This window comes from Lytechinus pictus, chromosome 7 (assembly GCF_037042905.1).
Source record: "Lytechinus pictus isolate F3 Inbred chromosome 7, Lp3.0, whole genome shotgun sequence".
Taxonomy (NCBI): Eukaryota; Metazoa; Echinodermata; class Echinoidea; order Temnopleuroida; family Toxopneustidae; genus Lytechinus; species Lytechinus pictus.
Window position 1 is genome coordinate 39,624,163 of NC_087251.1, and position 18,695 is coordinate 39,642,857.

An 18,695-nucleotide genomic window follows, 5' to 3' on the forward strand; every position below is an offset into this window, starting at 1 on the left:
TTGAAGAAAGGTATTGACCAATATCATGAGAACCGAACAGACATATTGACCGATACATGGAGACTTAACAGACATTGACAGAGATGTTTAGAATTTGACAGACATATTGACTGACGGACAAAGCAGGACTCAACAGTCATGGAAAGAGACATATAACATTGGACAGACATATTGATTGACATAGCACGACTCGGACAAACATTGACAGAGATGTATAGAATTGGAGAGACATACTGGCTGATACAATGAGACTCGGACAGACATTTACAGAGATGTGAAGAACTGGAGAGACATACTGAACAACACATATTGGGAAAGACAGACGTAATGAAACAATGAGAATTCTTTAGACATTACTGAGATGATAAAAAGGGAATTACCATCGTGACATTGACAGATTGAGGCAATTATAATAGACAGACATATGTTCATACAGACAATGAGACACATTAAGACAAACCAAAGACATTGTTTCCTGGGAGGTGTTTCACAAAGATTCAAGTATGACTAAGGTCACACTTAAATGCCGACGCGTACATGATATGCAACGCGCAACTTATTGATCAATACGCAGTAGTGCGCGTCCTCTTGGCATGATCTGACCATGCAGTCACGCCTTTTATAATGCACGCAACTAGGTATTTAAGTACGGCTCTAATTCATACTTAAATCTTTGTGAAACACCCCCCAGGTCCCAAAACTATTAAAAAAATTTGAAGGACAAAAATTGAATAACGTAGGTGGGTTACAGTTAGTATCTTCATGGAGATGAATGGCCAGGGAAAAGCACAGAGATCTGATTAAAGAAAAGGAAATAAAATCCTTTTTTTTCTAATGTTGGGATTTATTTATTTATCATTTTTTTTGTAAATCATGCCAATGTGACTATTTATGTATCAGAACGATACCATGTTAATAATCAAATAATGTGAATTCATTCCAGAAAGAAATACAGCTTAAATCCTATGGTTGGATTTTGTTAAGAGAAGCAAAATTTGATTCATGGTTTGAACTTGGATTCTTATATCCAACCCAATTGATTAATTTGCTTCAATCTGTTTATGGGAAGAAGGAATGCATCCTGTGCTAAATGCATGCATTTATAATATATCTAGTCTGTGGCTGTCTGCAGACATTTTCTGGAGATGTGGGGGGGGGGGGCGGCGGCAAGAATATGTAGAATATTTGAAAACACGGAAGGGAGAGAGTCGAGTCACTATCCTTAGAACAAAAACATTTTTTTAAAATTAAAATGTAACAATTTCATATACACTTTGATTGTTTGAAAATGAGTGGGGCAGGGTAGTTGACCCCCTCCACTTTCTTGCACGTGCTAAATTGTAAAGTGCTATTTCACATGTATTTGCATAAACCATGGATTAAATTTAACTCACCTTTGTAAATTCCTGTTTAAATCTTGATTTCCAGATGTAGAAATAGTAATTATAGGACCAATTTTCCAAGTCAGATGATATTTATACTGATGTACATATCTAAAAACAAAATGACTTGGAAAAATATGGAACTCCAAGAATACTAGAAGAATGTATGTATGCAATATTGTAAGAAATATTTATAAGTTTTATTGTGCTACAAAACATGCATTGCATATGAATACCAATAGAGGGTGCATATAGTTATGTAAAACTATTTTTTGAGGGGGAAAATGTATTTCATAGTAATGTGTATAAATCTTTTGTCCAGCTTAGTATTTCAAATCTGCCAAATTGGACATGATGAAGTTCATTAGTTTTATGGAAAAAAAAAACTAAACTAAACTGCTGCCCACTTTGTCCAACAAAGAAATATTTGATCAGGGGTGGCATTTGAAGTGATGGAAATATGTGTTTAAAAAATGAAATTGAGGGAGCAATTTATATATCTTTCACGATAAACTATTAAAATTCCGGTTATCAGTTTAACATGTAAATAAGCATCCTTGAAATTCATAAATTGACAGATTCGAGCTCCAAGTTTGCAACCAAGGATATGCCTAGCACATGTCCGATGACCATGAGCCTACAAAACTGACTTTCGGACTATCTGTATATTAGCGGTGGAGAATTTGATCTATCTGATGGCTTAATGGCATTAAATGTATTTCAAGACATGATTTTATTTATGAACTTCTGACTCTAAAGAGATGAAATACTGTGTATTTGTTGATTATCTTTGCTTCAGCTGGACTGGGGTATGTTTTTTGAAGTAATATAAAAAGTAACATATGTTTTATACTTGTAGAAATATTCCCCCAACCCTTCGTTCTTATATTTCTATCAGTCCGCTTGTCCCGATGGTTATTGTATCATGAGGCTAACAATCCTTTTGTCATGTTTCTGTGTTTTAGGGTACATGATCTATGAGCATAATCTTGGATGTTGCGAGAAATTTACGTTCAATTCCAAATCAAGCACAAGTCAAGATATCAAGCACACAGACCCTTAAAATAAATGCAAATTTGCATTTGATTTTCGTTCAATCGCAATTCAACTTTGCTGCAATGGCCCATTGTGTTGGGCTTGAATTTCAATTGAACATAAAAAAGATAATTACAACGCCCAGTTATAATCCATCCTCTTTAAGACTATGTTTAACTATTTTCATATCCTTCCCTATTAAATGCATGTATTTTTTTGCTGCTTTAAAAAATCTCAAATTTGTGCACCAAAGAAAATTCACACCACGTGGTTATAGGAAAGGCTGTTGTTTTCTATTATTACATTCAGACTATAATCACGGGATTATGCATCATTGACATTATTAATGCGATTTATATGAAAACAGTCACTTTTTCAAAAGTCACATTTACAGGAGCTAATGTAAGTTTGATTAAGCTGTTGCACTCCAAGTCTGCATGTATGTGGTCTGGAGTCTGTGGAGAATGCGTTTTTATTGCCAAATCCGCCTATGGGGGAAAAAATAAATAATTATCCTCGGGTCCTGAAAGGACTTTCAGATTTTGCAATGTTTTGACGTCACAAAATCGACACACACAAGGCTGATTAAATATTATATTACATTTCCTATTTTTGAAATGCTTACTAATTTATAATTAACTCAGAATATTGAAAAACTCATTGAATATTGAAATAGATTCCAACAAACAAGTCAGAAAAATGTTTATTTGATTTGTAAAGTCATTTTCAAATGTATAATTTTTATTCTTTCAGATATGCCATTCTTACGAAAGTCATTGATTGACTTTTATTGCAATATTCTGACTTGCCATGCCGTGTTTTATTTTTTGTTTTTGGATAGGGTGTTATCTTTTCAATTGATATTATTTTTGTACTCCTATTTTTTGTTGCTGGCTGTGTGCTATTCCTGGTTTCATAAGAAAAAGAAAAAAATATGTGTCTTGAATAATTTATGTATGTAAACAAATATTTCAATAAATACCATTGTGTTCATGAAAATTGAAATTAAGCTGTCTGTTTATCGTTTGTGAAATAGTGTAATTGAAGAATGTATCTTTCATGAATTTAAGATGAATATACTGAACATCGATGGAAGTGTGACTCAGGCACACACAAACAATATCAATATATACACCAAAGGAACTATTCTAAACAGAGTAACTACTCCAAATAGTGTGATTAAATCACATTTTTAATGAACTTTTTTTAATAAATGATATCGTGGAATTGTGTAGTAGCACACCATCTCTACCTCTATTGATCCCCCACCCTCGGACAGTCGACAGAATAATTCATAAATTCATTGTTAGAATTTCGAGGATAATAGTCAAGTTTCCTAGGACCATTCTCAGAATTTACTAAGGTAAATTGCCAACTCGTCCACTTATCACATGGTCTACCTTCATTTAGTCTAATGCCATTCTGTCCATCAACATTTCGTCTAACCATTTGGTCCAATAGTCAGTTTGTCTTATCACCAGTTCGTCTATAACCGTTTCGTCTAAAACCAGTTGGTCCAATACTCATTTCTTTTACATCCATTTCGCCCAGTTAACACTAATTGAAATTAGACCAAATGGTATACATAGACTAGATGGCTTTTGGACCCAACTGGTTATTAGACGAAATGGTGAGTGGACAAAAATGGCAATTAGACTATGTGGATAGTGGACGAACTGATGGTAGACCAAATGATAGTAGACGAGTTGGTAATTGGACAAATTGGCATTAGACCAATTTGAAATAAACCTTTACTAATTGCGGTCTCTCATCTGACAATACAAGCACACATTCAACAAACACATGCAACCTATAAATCAAACTCTTTTGAAACTGAAGATAATTTTATCTGACATCTCCAATTATATTATCTTGTCAATATATGCCAGAGCAACCACTACATTGTTGACTATTATTCACTTGAAAAAATATCCAACCCTTATTATTATTATAAGAAGATAAGTCTTCTAATTTCATGAATCAAAATTCAAATATGGGCAAAAATTATAGCTTAATTAAATTAATTCAAATACACTAAAGAAAACACTGCAAGTAACCACACATCTCTCCAGTAAATTGAGCAAATTATATAGGTACTGTATATATATATATATATATATATGTATTTATATTCATATTTTAAATAATAAATTAAATTGAAATTATAAATCAATCAATGAATTCATCACTAAATGAATAATCACTAAGTGATATATAATATACACTTCTGAACATTATCCTTTCTAATTGATTAAATATTCATCAATAATTTATATATTAATATATTTTTCAAAAGGCAGGGTTTCCAGTATGTGATCCCATTGTCAATCGGCCAACTTAATCAAGCTCATTTGGGGCTTGCTCGGTCTAAGGAGGACTCCAACTTAAAAAAAAAAATCAATCTAAACTATGGAAATCCATCAATGTCATAATTCTTTACACAGGAAATGTATATATATCCCTTTGGAAACAAAAAGCACATACATTTGGAAATACACTTGGAAAACACTGAATTAATAGTCTAGATGTTGTTATTACTGGCTTTCCATAGTTACGATTGATCGGATCAATGACAACTCTTTGTCAGATGGGGTCTTGGTCAATCATCTTTATAAGGAACGATTGACAAGATTTTGGCTCCTACTTGCATATTCTGGACATGTTCCAACTACATGTGTATAGAACCAGGGTGATGTTGATCCAAGTAGACCAACCCCCGAGAACCCTACCGAGTAAGACAGTCCAAATCCAAAAATATTAATATCAGGTCTGACCAAATATTTTTCAAAGCCCAGCTTTGATTAAATAGACAAAATTCTAGGAAATTTAATATTTTGTTCCTTTATCTATCGCAAATTAATAATAGATTCCCAAGAGATACACATAACTTGCATTAGGTCAATAGTCAATACATAGAAGAATTTGTATTTGTATTTTCATTTAATTTACTATCATACATCTCAATATATTTTGTATAATCGTATTTCACTTTCAAAATAGAACAAAACAGAACTTACAAACATCTCATGAACCAAGATTATTTTTTTGTTATGATTGGTACATTATTTCTGGCGTAGTATCAATGGTTCTCTGTCACTGTTAAGTTGTTTGTGTGCCACAATTGCTGCACAATATGATCAATACTTGTCCAAATTGGAACTTATATAATCCTCAACTACCTGCAGTCAAAATTCATCCCTCCACCAGTTGCCAGATTGTATACTTCTAAAATCTTCAGAAATTGTCACTTAATAAACCCTCTTTAAGTCTTTGTTATCTATAAGATTTTATAGAAACTACTGTGACAAAAAAGGGCGTCTATGAGGGATAAAAGACAATTGCTCAAATGAAATATTTTTGTGATAATCTACTAAAATTGTCCGATATTTTGACAGAGTATTGCAAACAAAGTGAGCATGATGAAATGTTCACATTCAAAAGTTCATCAGGCTTGAATGACAATGTGTCTCCAAACTTAAAAAAGTTTTGTGCAATACATAATACCCGATCAATATGTAGAAATGACTCATTTTCTTTGGCAGTACATCTTCAGTCATCATAACTCTGAAGTGAATAAAATCACTGTTTTTGAAAGAGAAAAAAAATCTGAACTGAAGTATTATAAATCAGTCTTATCTTAAGAAGTTGATTTCAACCATCCAATTTTAATTGCTGTTATGATTTAACTTTGTATGGCACTGACATAATTGATACATGAAAATCTCTTGAATTTCCAATCACTGAATTTGAATAAATTGGTAAGTATCTTACCAAACATAGATTCATATTTCTTTTATTTTCTGTGCAGATAATGCACATGATTCCAGACCACAATAGCTTGCTATTGCACTTCAGACTTTTTATTGTCATCTACATGTTCAAAAAAAGTTCTTTGATGGCAAACTATAAAAAATACACATTACTTGTGATAGACATGATATAGTTACTTAGATTCATCCCAATAAATAGATAAATGACTACATGTCCTATACTATAATACAAATTTATTATTGTTCCAGTCAACCAGATTTAATTTCTTACAAAAACATTGTGATTTATACAGACTCATCTATAAATATCTGAAATTCAATATGAACTTCACATTAAAAAAAATATATATCCCTGGACCGAACCAGATTGAAAGTTGTCCATGGCAGTGTGCAGATATCGACTTGAATATTGGGAGAAATTACATACAACTGGAATTTCATTTTTGTTTGAAAAAGCCGTTTAGGCTATGGACCAGACATGCAGACATGAACTTGAATATTGTGTAAAAATTCACTTATAATTGGAGCTTTATTTTGGTTTAAAAAAACTTTTTAGACTACTGCTCCCCGGTCCATTTCCATGACCATCACCCTGCTTTGTCTTCTTATTCTTAGTGGTTGACCCAGGCGGCCTTCCTCTCTTCTTCCCAATCTTGATGATAGATGAAGGTTTGGGCTTAGTCCCATTTGTTTGCCCAGGCCTTGGTACAGTGTTCCTGGCCTCTGCTTGATCCTGTTCCTGAAGTTCTAGGGCCATGTGGAAGTCTAGGTGTTCAGGGTAGTCCCAGACTAAGATGATTTGATGGCATTTCTCGCAGAGGATCTCATCCTCACCTGGTGTCCTGGCTGGTTCAGCCTTCACCGGGACAGAGTCATCGCTACACCCTAATGTCCCTGCTATATTTTGTTTCCCCTTTCCTGTTTCATCACTAAAATGCCCTTGATTTGCACCATAACAATGTCTATTAGTTAGTTCTGAAACGCTGGAAGACAATACTCTTCCTTTTGAAGATGAGGCATGGGATACCTCAAAATCCTCATCACTTGAGAAATCAGGAAACAGATTAGCATCTCCATCAATGTCTTCATCCTCCACCTGATGGGAACAACCAGCTCTGTTTCCAGTTGGGCCTGTCTCTAAATGAGACGAGCTTGTAGCTTCTCCTGCAGAATCGGTGATTGGCTGACCTAGTCTCAAAGATCTGTTTCTTTTTTCCTGAATCTCTTTGTCTTTCTTTTGCTGCAATCTGGCGAAGAATGACTGTCCATGACTGGATCCTGCCTTTGGGGATTCACCATTGGCACCTTCATTTCTGGTCATTCCAGAGACACATGTTGCCTTTGAATCCTGATGAATCATGCTTTTGTCTCTTTCTACCGAAGTCATGGTTCTCTGATGCGATGCCATAAATGCTACAGAAGAACCCCTTGGATCATTTTCATCACTGGTCCTTTTCTTCTGGAAGAACGTCCTGATCCCCTGGTCTTTGGGGTTGGACTTCCTCCTCTCTTGTTGATCCCCCACAATCTCACAGCCAAATTGCTCTACTGTGTTCTCCAGCTTAGGGTCTTTGCTTGACTGAGTGAGGAATCTGTCAAGTGTTCTCTTAGACGTCTGATCCTGTGTGGTCTTTGGACTTTCGTTTAGCAGTAGTGTTGTAGCCGGTTTGCTTGTTGCAGGCGATAAGAAGCTTTGAATTGAACCTGACTTGGTGCTTCCTCCGTCCACAAACTTAGAAGCCGATATACCAAGACATATTACGGGAGGGGACCTTTTGAAATAAAACAAATTGGCTTTAATTAATATTTGAAAGGAAAAGCTGGTAGTATCTAAAGCTTTCAGTGCAATAAAGGCAAATGGAACTCATCCCTCCACTATATTCATTACAATTCTTGTTATGGATAGTATTACCTATTTTTCTTAAGATTAATGGAAAGTCGACATAACACTTAAACTCACTTTATCCCCTTTTAATCCTGTTCCTTCATCCTTCTATCTTCAATCCATCACTTACCAGCATGGTTGATGTTCTGTATGACAGCTATGCAGTCTTTGGCAACTGCCGTACTGAATCCCTTGAAGTCTCTACCCCCTTTCACCCTCTCCCTTCACCCCTCTATCTTTGACTTACAAGCTGCTTAGGGTTACCAGCATGGTTGAGGTTCTGTATGACAGCTATTAAAGCACTCTTCAACAACTGCCATACTGCTTCCAATAATTCCCTTTTCAACTTTCCCCCTTCATCCCTCTAAGCAGTCTTTGGCAATGGCCTTACTTAATCCCTTAAAACTCCTCAGCACTCTTTTTCACCCTTCTCCCTTCATCCCTCTATCTTCCACTCACCATACTGCTTGATGGTTACCAGCACGATTCTGTATGACAGCTAAGCAGTCTTTGGCAAATGCCTTACTGAATCCTTTAAACTCAACTACCCCATTTTTGCCTTTTTCCATCATCCCTTCATCTTTAAATCACCAAGCTGCACAAGGTTCCGTTCTGCATTCATAGTTTAGCATTTTTTTGTATCTTTTCTCATACTGTAAAAAGGGGTCAAAAGAAACAAATTTCAAGTTCAAGTCTTTGACGACTGCGTTTAATCCTTATAACTCTTCCACCCCCTTTCCATCCTTCTCCCTGTCTTCTACTCACCATGCTGCCTGATGGTTGCCAGCGCGGTTGAGGTTCTGTATGACAGCTAAGCAGTCCTTGGCGATCATCTCACTGTTGACCTGATGGACACCACAAGACCTACTGGCCGAGGTTGGAGGGTTACCAGCCTGGCGGACATACACTGTCAAGTGCTTGGATATACGATTATTCTGAAAAAAAAATGTAAACAGACAGTATTTGTGAAGGGAGGACTGTATGTGAAAGGTCTTGACATGGTGATTGATGCCAATATACTCAGAGTCCATTTTTCATCAATGTTCTAGTTGCTAATTTTTACTCGTATTATTGTTTTACTGACGGGCAAGAAAGTATGAATGCTATTGTTTAGTAAGCAATCAGTGAACCCATAGATTAAAGACAGCTCAGAGGTACCTGGTGGGTGTTTCATAAAGCTGTTTGTAATTCAGGAGCGACTTTATGAACAACGGGTGATCTTTTCTTGAGATAAATCATGCGCACCAAATTTTCACTGGTGCGAATTTAGCTTCAAAGGAGGAATCACCAGTCGTTTGTAAAGTCACTTGTAACTAACGAGCAGCTTTATGAAACACCCAACTGGGGCCGTTCTTAAAGCTCTTCATAAGAAAAGAGTGACTTTTAGAAATACTAGTGATCCTTTCTTGTGGTAAATGATATGCACCATAAATGTTTATTTGTGATTATTAACATAATAGCGCATATAAAAGGTTCACCAGTCGTTCTTAAAGTCACTCTCAACTTACGGACAGCTATGAAACACCCATCTGGAGGGTGTTTCATAACAATGCCATTTCAATTTAAGGTTGTTTCCATCTTACCATTTCCTCTTCTCTATGTAACCTGTGTTCAACTTCTTCTGCCAAAGAACGTAACCAGTACTTGACCTGCAGGGGGAGGGGGGGGTGGAGAAAGAAATTATATCCTAATTATCTATAAAGACAGTATGAATTATCTTTAAACAACATCCACGATTCATTCTACCTCTCAAAAAAGTCGTGGGCAAAAGATCATCCTTTATTTCTTTCATAAGATATCAAAGAAGAATGAAATGAATTTTCGTATCAATTCAATGCTTATCATTGCATTTGTGATGCAATATAGAATTTGACTTTCATTATCCAAGTCTCTCATGATTCCTCATATTTCTGCAAAGTGTAACGCCACTTTGTTGGGTTTCACGTTGATGAATTTCTCATGAATTGTTTCTTTTTTTATTACGAGAATCCCCATTAATCTAGCTTGGTCATTTCACCCCTCCTCTTAATAAACTAATCTGTTTCTTGAATTGGTGGTAATTTTATCTGATTACTACAAAAGCATGTTTGCTTGTAAGCAAGAAACCCGAGGACCAAAGGCTTAACGTCCTCTCCAAAGGACCTGTTGGGCACTAAGCTACCAATTTTCCTTCTCACCTTTTCTCTTGTATCCAATGCATTCTTTCCAGTGAAGTTTTTACTGCAGCCAGTTGATTTGGCAAGCTGACGAGGTCTAACAGGCTCATCGTCTATTCCTCGACATATACCATACAACCACGTACTATACAGACAAATGAAAAATATTTAATGAAATATTACAAAGATAATTGTAACATCATAGATATGAAAAGGGATAGCTGTGACTTTTTTCAAAACATAATACAAAATATTACAGAATTATAAAAAATTCACAGAATTGAAAATATTTTTTTTTACAATTAAACAACATAAATTGAAAACACAGGAAGCCATCATCATACACTTCAAACTCAGCAATGTTGTAATGTCACAAGGCAATTTTATTAATTGATATATTTTGTACAAGGAACTAACCTAATATGAATGGAAGCAAATTTCCAGCAAAAGAATAGAAGTTTCATTACAATTGCTCTGATACTTTGGAAATAATGAACGAAATATTGAGTTCTATCAAATTTAATTTTAAATTGACCCAGTGTTCAGAAATTATATTTACAGTCATAATCACTGATACTTGATAACCATTATGTCATTTCATGGAATAAAGGACTCGCAATTTCTAGATTATCAAATAATAAAGTAGGTTAAGATTCTAATGCTGATGACGCTGTCAGTGGTGCCTTTGTCTTGCTGCTATGCAAGGCATGACAAAGAATGGGTATGATTGTGACATCTTTTTGTTTTGTGATAAAAAAATGCTATGAACTTACCCAGATTTTTCCCCATATCTCTTCTGTAACTGTTTTTCTGTGTAGGGTACAAGATCACCCATGTACTCCACTCCTAGGTCTTCAGATAGAGAATGACCTAGCTTTCCACCAAGATTACGACTAGAAGAAAGAAAAACAAGAGGTCAATATCATTACCAAAACTTCCATCAACCCCGAAAATGTGTTTTTCATAGAAAATCATTGTCTTGATACTTAAAAATTGTATTATTATTATCATTATCATTATTATAATGATCAAACTATTAATGCAGATACTGCTTCTGCAAGCAAATTATTTTTTGAAGAAAAATTGTGCTAGTGCTACTAGTCTTACCCGTTTTGCTGATATTGATAATTCAACAAAACTCATTCCTACCAGAAGCATAATTTTCCTGGATCATATAGAAATTAAAGCCCCATATATTTCTCTGACTTCTGCGCCATTTGGTCTACACTTATTTTGTCTACTTTCCACAGACCTGCCAAACTCTGGGAATGAAAAAGTGTATTCTGTGATTTTAAAAGTGTATTTTTCCCCAAAAAAGTGTATTTCATAATAAAATGCGTGGCGCACTCGCTCATCGCGGCACTCAAGCTGCATGCAAGCTACAATGTGAACTGCTCTTGCAGATGAAAAAAAAACAAAAACATTTAAACATGTGTATATCTTACCCTGGCTTTAACAAAATGATTGAAAAAAAAAACAAGTTACCTGAAATTACATTGATCTAATACCCAGATTTGTGTAAGTTTTATGAAATAGAGACATATAGAGATGATTTTTATCAATAAATTACGATTTTTTTTTAAAGAAAAAAACATTTAAAAAAAATACTTTTATTATAAATTCGCCAAAAACGTACTGGTTGGCAGGTCTGTTTCCATTCATTTCCGGATCCTTCTTACACAATTTCAAGTCTCAAAAAAAGGAAATATATGTAAATTGACGTTTTCAGCTAGTAAGGGCTAATCTTACACTTTTGAATCTCTTGTTACAGGAGCTTTGGGGTAATGATGTTTTTCCCGCCGAAAATAAAAATGTTAGGGGGGATCTAGCTGGATTGGACAGGATACTCTGACAGGCTCAGTCATGTACACAAACAGCATGGCTCATCATGAAATGGTATTGTATTCAACTCAGTTAGATCTGCCAGTGAGTGATGCCAATCACATGAAATTTTTGTACATGGATACTCACAATTTTCGGATGGAAATAGTCTTGAAGACCTTATCCAAGCCTTCGGGTGGCAGTACAGTTTGTCGATTTGGTTTGTGGAATCCACATGCTATCTTGGCTAGCATCTGAAGATAGTTAAACAAAGAAGATAATCACTGTTAAATGCTCTAAGCTCTATCAAAAATTAACATTTTTCATGCTGAAACTTAAAGACATCACAATCTTCCATATTGTGGCAGCAAGAAACTCTGGTTATATAATATATTGCAATTCACCAATTCTGCAATATGAAATACTTCCTGAATCTTTGTGGTAATTCAATGACTCCTTGTTTCAACAGTAAACATGCATTTGTTCAACTCCAAGTATTCCTTTTCAGTAATGCCCAGAATTGTTGTTGATGAGGATTGGTTTCATAAGACAAACTGGTTCAGCATTGTCCCTAAACAGTTATAATTTGTTTCCGATCTTCAGAGCTTATTTTAGAAGATTCCTTATGGCTTTATTGTTTGTAATGTCTTTTTTATCAAAGGAAATCCAACCTTGTTATGTGATATGCCAGCAGAACACCGAAATCCTAATTCGTTGTAAACTGCTGCTCTCATTTCCTCTGCAATCAACGCTCCAACGCCGAGTCTCTTTCTTTCTAAGTCTGATGAGGTTAGCCAGGTTTCTAGTCCTCTCTTTCGCACGTCTGCAGAATGGAAGTTTCATGAAATAGACAGCACAAACAAAGGAAACATGTTATAGAATACTGAAATATCACTGAAGTAGTGCTGTAGCCGAACCGCCGAACCGAACGGTAGTTCGCCGAACATGGCACTTCCGAACCGAACAGAACCGAACCGAACACTAAGACTTGGTTCGGAAGTTCGGCAAAAAAAAAAAAACCGGCTTTCAGCTAATAAATTTATAAGTTTACACCCTTTCTAATCATTATATTTGCGCATTCTCTATTTAATCTTCTTTGCAATTGTATGTTGGAAGTATGCGCTTATTTTGCGGTTACTAGATTTTGTTTTCATTTTCATGTGGTTTTTACGGCCCTGATTAAGAAAGGAGATCCGATGAACGATGTTGCGCGAGCTTGCGCTATAATCATTTTACTGGCTTTCATCATCTCTCGCTCTGTGGCCGAATCGCCGAAGCATGGTAAAGAAAACCAAAACTGTATGAGTGTTCATTGGTTAAATCTAATTATCTAAAATATTGTTGTTTTTAGGTGGCGAACAAGATTCTTGTTTGAAAATCTTCAAAGTATTTTGAATGGACGAGCTCAATAAACTGAAAGTGAAAGATGAAGTACCATTAATATTATGAATTACGATACGATGTGATTAAGATCGTAACTCGTGTATTGTTGCGGCGGAGAATAAAGATCTGATTGAGGTGATTGACATTATTATTGAGGTGTCGGCTCGCTATACTGTCTAGTTTTCATGATTTTAGAGAGAAGTAAAGAGTTTTGAAAACGAGAGATCCAGTGAAAGTGGGAAATAAAGTGAGTGACTGTTAGAGATGGAAAGGAGAGACGCAAAACAAATAATATAGAAATGAGATGAGGTGAAGTTTTCTTTTTTATAATTAACAATCAGATGAAAATAAAAATCAAACACTCATGAATGATTACGGTATAGCATATAGCAAGATCCCCTTCCCCTCGTTGACAAGTTGAATAAAGATAAAGCCATGCGGAAACATTCATCTCTTGGGGGAAAATGACCCCCAATCTTTACTCTTTTTTTTCCTTTCTTATCAACTTCTCAAATTAACCATAAACAATTCGACGATCACTCTACTCCCCCTGTCCCATTACAGTCGTAAAACTTGCATCCCACTTGGTCTGTATGTTCATGGTCGAATGAAATCTGACCAATGAAATCATAGAAATCTCGGGAATTGCTCTTCAATCAGTGAGCTGAGTTTCGCGAGCAGACAAAGCACGTGGCTGTATGTACCGATGCGACAATAAGCGACATGCGATTGGTGGTTTAGTTCACCCATCGAGCCAATTAGCGAAAGGCGCATTACATAAGCACGCTTTCTTCGACACGCCCCTGGCCCTACTATGCCTACAGTTCAGTGCACTGGCGCTGGCCGCCTCGTATGTGATGCAATTGCCAATCACGTTTGGCCGGACTGTATATATAAATATTCATGAGCTCAGAGTCCCGCTACAAGGCCAGGGGACTGCATGCGCTGGCCTAGCTGGTACGAGTGCGAGCGTAGTTAATTTGGCAAGTATCCAAAGTGTGGTCCAGGTATGGACGACTAGGAAGAGTCGCCATTTTAGAACTGTGAGTTACCCAATAAATCTGTCATCAGATAATCAAATTCGAGATAACAGTTGATTCGTTGAGCGCTATAACTTTCATAGTTTCATGTCAACAAGATAGAGATAAAATGGTTTGATGTGACAGAGGTACACGCGAGCACATGCAGTCAATCAAGTACAAATTGTCTACCGATACGCTACGTATACCTGAATGAACTATAGCTAGCTTTATCAGTCTATCATTACCGAACCCCGAACCGAACCAATGTTCGGCAAATTTCTGCCGAACCTTGCCGAACCGAACCGAACCCGAACATGGCGCCTGACTTGCAGCACTACACTGAAGTGATTGGTTTCTGGTATCTTAGGCTAGTGAATAGCTGTAAAGTATGACCTAAGGAAATTATGTTTGTTTGTAGTTTGGTTTACCCGACTGTTTAGACACAGCAGTGATACTAGGATTTTCAAAGCAGGGTCAAATTACAGGCAAACATTTGATGTGTGTACCATAAAATTGTCATTCAGGAGCTGGGTGGGGGCAGGGGAAGAGGAGGGGGGGGTGGCAAAGGTTAACTCTTTAGACAGTATGATTGCTCCAATTCAGGACCAACAGATGTGCCTCCTTCAAGGGCTGGTTTTCAAACACAAGCTGCTAGATTCCAAAATCAGTGTTCTATCAAATATACCATCATAATCATAATGGTACTATTATGATATAAAGATCTCGAAGTTTAAATTTCATGAATATATCCACCACAAATGTTTCAGGGGCATTTTCGAACATGCCTTAGAAAAATAGAAAATATTAACAAAATGAATATTTGCCATAATTTTTCTTTCCTTTGGTACTAAAGATCAAGTATACCATAAATTAAAATTTGAAAGGTACTCACCTTCTATATCAACACCCTCTTCAGCGACATCATGACCAGCAATGAACGTCTGAGGCAGTTGTTCAGGATCAAGGACCTGACCTTGGTTCTCCATCTGGGCCAGCCTTGTCTGGACCTGGTCTGTGACATCAACGTAGGCCTCGTCCACGCTGGCCCTCTCAACGCTATCGCTGTACTTGCACAGGACTGTTATTACTTCTGCTCCTGCTTCTCTGTATCTATAGAGTGAAAAATTGAGGTATATTATAGGGTTTTGTGAGAGGATCAGTAAGAACAGATTTGATCAATTCATAAAAAGGCATGTCTTCTTATATTTACACTCTATCGTTTCTTCTAATGTAGATGGTGTAGTCCTTGGACAATGTATCCTGCAGGTATCTCATTTTCAATTCATTTTTAACAGGTGTTCTGATAGTTATTTATCAAATTGAATAAAAATAATGATCTATTATAGTTATCATATAGAAAAAATCAAAATAATATATATCTGAAATAATTAACTTGACTTTCAGATGATATAAATATATAATCCCTCTTTGGTCAAAATCCTAGGAGGCTACAAGTTTTGACAGCTTGCCTCACAAATATTATGTGGTGTATTCTGACAAGTATTTGGAAGGGTGTAAAGGAATAGAAAACAAGTTGAATCTAGATGTATTCTTAAAACTTCCTGTCAACCTTTGTCATAAGAGTTAGATGACTGACTGGTCCAATGCCCTGTTGCAAAATAGTTGCTAATATGGTAACTTAGCTAACCAATGGTAACTTCCATGGTAACAATGCTCTCGAGCCAGTCACAATCAAGGACTTAATTGTTGGATGGCAAATTTACCATTTTGGAATTTTGAAGCACTGGGGTCCAGCAAGTGATAGGACTTGCAGTGATCATGAAGGCTTACCTTGTAAGATCAGCCTTTCCCCTTTTCTCAGGTACCGTAACAAGCTGGATGTCTGGACATTTTTGTCGAGCTTCCCGACCTCGCATCTGACGGGTTACACCAAACTTCCTTGCTTCATAGCTCACTGCAATTATTCTAGAATAAAACGATTTTATATGGATAAGATTTAAATATCTATATTCTATGTAAAAGGGTTAAAATGCCACTTTCAGAATTTGTATCTGTCTGCGCACCCATGTATAAAACTAGGGTGTCTGAAGCCACACTGAAAAGTGTCAGCATAAAACAGGCTAATTTAGGGGAAAATATGGCACATTTTTTCGGGGAAGTTCAGGCTACTAGAAAAATGTGATCTGAATTGATTATTAACTTGTGTTTGGCATGTATGGAAAGAGAAAATTCAGGGGCTTCTTTTGACAGTAAGGACAAGTTTATATGATCATTTTAAATAAGGATTTAGAGATAAATTGCAAACCTTTATTTTTGTGTGTGTTGAGATTGCCATTTCTCCATGCGTTTTCTATGGGAAAATGACATTTCTGTTTTGCACAATTTTTTTCACTTTGTCGCAATTTTTCATTGTGATCTGGTTTCCAAATCTTTATAAAAATCATACCATCAGATAGAGCATAAAAAATCCTATTGGACTCTTTATGGACAAGTTTTTGGCATTAATAATAAATTTATAACAGCTCTCGGAAGCTAAAAATTTGGATTTGTGTGTGTCCATTTCTTAACTACACAGTCTACATGTATGGCAGAGAAATGCTGAAAATTTACCTAATTTCATTCTTCTTTTTTGCAGCCAATCATTGCATTTTTTTCAAAAATGTTACATTTCTGTCAGTCTGAAGGTCATTTCTCTTCAAATTCACAAAGAAAATGTGATATTTTCTTGAAATAAGAAAAACAATTTTTTTCTCCAGACACCCTAATAAAACAAGTATGAAGCCATTAGGAGGAAAACCCTATAGAAACCTATAGGGCCTAGTCCTATACCATGAGAAACTTTGAAGTTTAAAGAATAAAATTATGTATAATTCAAGGACATACCTTGCCCCGCGTAGCAGTGCATTGCACTTTAAAAAGGATTATATAGTCCCAGTCATTGCATTTTGTGTAATGAAAATCTACTTTTGCTGTAAAAAAAATCTGCACATTCTCCCTTTTAAACAGAAATATCTCTGTCAATATTTGACATCATGAGTTGATTTAAGCACCATTCTTTTTCTTATTACAAAAGATTTCAAATAGTACCAAATTTGTTGGGATTCCTTCAAGATTTCAAAAAGCCACAGAACTCCCTAAGTAACCAAGCACTGCGAATTGCTTGCTCAGTCTTAACCCAGAGAGCTCCAGCCCGCGTAGCGGGCTGGAGCCCAGACGCTCAGTGTGCAAACGGGCATTAAGGTGAGAGTACCGTGAAGTTTGGTCAAAATAATTTTGATAATACATAATTAAAACAGAAATTAAGCACTTACCACGATTGTATGGATGATAGTCTAACGAGTGGCAGTTTCCTGACATCGAGGCACAGACTGGAACCTCAAAAAACGATCAGTTCTGTCGCGGTAGCTCTCCTCTTTCAGAATTCAACACAAAATGGCCGATCGAGACCGAGGCTAGTATAGCACTAGCGCATATAGACTTTGTCAAATTCGCGCATGCGCCCTACACCCTCTCGAACGGCCATTTTGCTATGAATTTTGAAAGAAGGAGAGCCACCGCGACAGAACTGATCGTTTTTTGAGGTTCCAGTCTGTGCCTCGATGTCAGGAAACTGCCACTCGTTAGACTATCATCCATACAATCGTGGTAAGTGCTTAATTTCTGTTTTAATTATGTATTATCAAAATTATTTTGACCAAACTTCACGGTACTCTCACCTTAATGCCCGTTTGCACACTGAGCGTCTGGGCTCCAGCCCGCTACGCGGGCTGGAGCTCTCTGGGTTAGCTCAGTCTCAGACGTCCAGGATACGTCGATCTCAGTACATGGGGCTACATACATTACATAATTCTTAGGAAAATATGTGCCTAAAGTTAGGCCTAATAAATATGGTTCTTACGCTCCGCCCTTCCATGAATTATACTGGACAACAGCAGCAGGTTTTCCTTTCAGGTTCGGATCGCATCTTTGTTCTACTTGGACATAGAAACAGTCCATATCAACCAAAATAACGACTCTATCCATTGTTTCGGCTTTCGACCCGAATGAATTACCCGCGCCATGTCGATGTTTTGTTGTTATTCAATCAACATGTCAATTCTCGATTTGATGGAGCTGAGGCTGGGGGGGGGGGGGGGGTGCCACAGGCAGATATAGCAAGGGGGCTATTGCCGGGCTGTTGTTTATTATTCACATTGATTGAACTGCTTGTTCAATTATCCAAAGACTCTTTCTTTTTCTATATAGATCTAATTTTTTTTTTTTTTAATCAAGAAAATCAC

At 36.4% G+C, this 18,695-nt stretch overlaps 1 protein-coding gene across 1 annotated transcript; it reads right to left on the reverse strand.

Moving 5' to 3' along the window:
* Window positions 1-708: 708 nt before the first annotated feature.
* Window positions 709-18,495, reverse strand: LOC129264479 (DNA polymerase eta-like). The gene is made up of 10 exons (XM_054902364.2): window positions 18,314-18,495; window positions 16,246-16,380; window positions 15,347-15,564; window positions 12,721-12,872; window positions 12,200-12,303; window positions 11,002-11,121; window positions 10,250-10,373; window positions 9,656-9,721; window positions 8,838-9,007; window positions 709-7,959 (listed from the first exon to the last, which is right to left on the reverse strand). Exons 1-10 carry the CDS (start codon window positions 18,436-18,438, stop codon window positions 6,717-6,719), a joined length of 2,457 nt encoding a protein of 818 aa, XP_054758339.2. The 5' UTR covers window positions 18,439-18,495; the 3' UTR covers window positions 709-6,716.
* Between the last annotated feature and the right edge of the window lie 200 nt (window positions 18,496-18,695).

Coding starts and splice junctions, on each gene's coding strand:
- LOC129264479 (XM_054902364.2), bottom strand. CDS start 18,438: ATGGATAGAGTCGTTATTTTGGTTGATATGGACTGTTTCTATGTCCAA. Junction 12,873..15,346: donor AGAGGGTGTTGATATAGAAG/GTGAGTACCTTT, acceptor TCCATTCTGCAG/ACGTGCGAAAGAGAGGACTA. Junction 11,122..12,199: donor ACTATTTCCATCCGAAAATT/GTGAGTATCCAT, acceptor TCTTTCTTCTAG/TCGTAATCTTGGTGGAAAGC.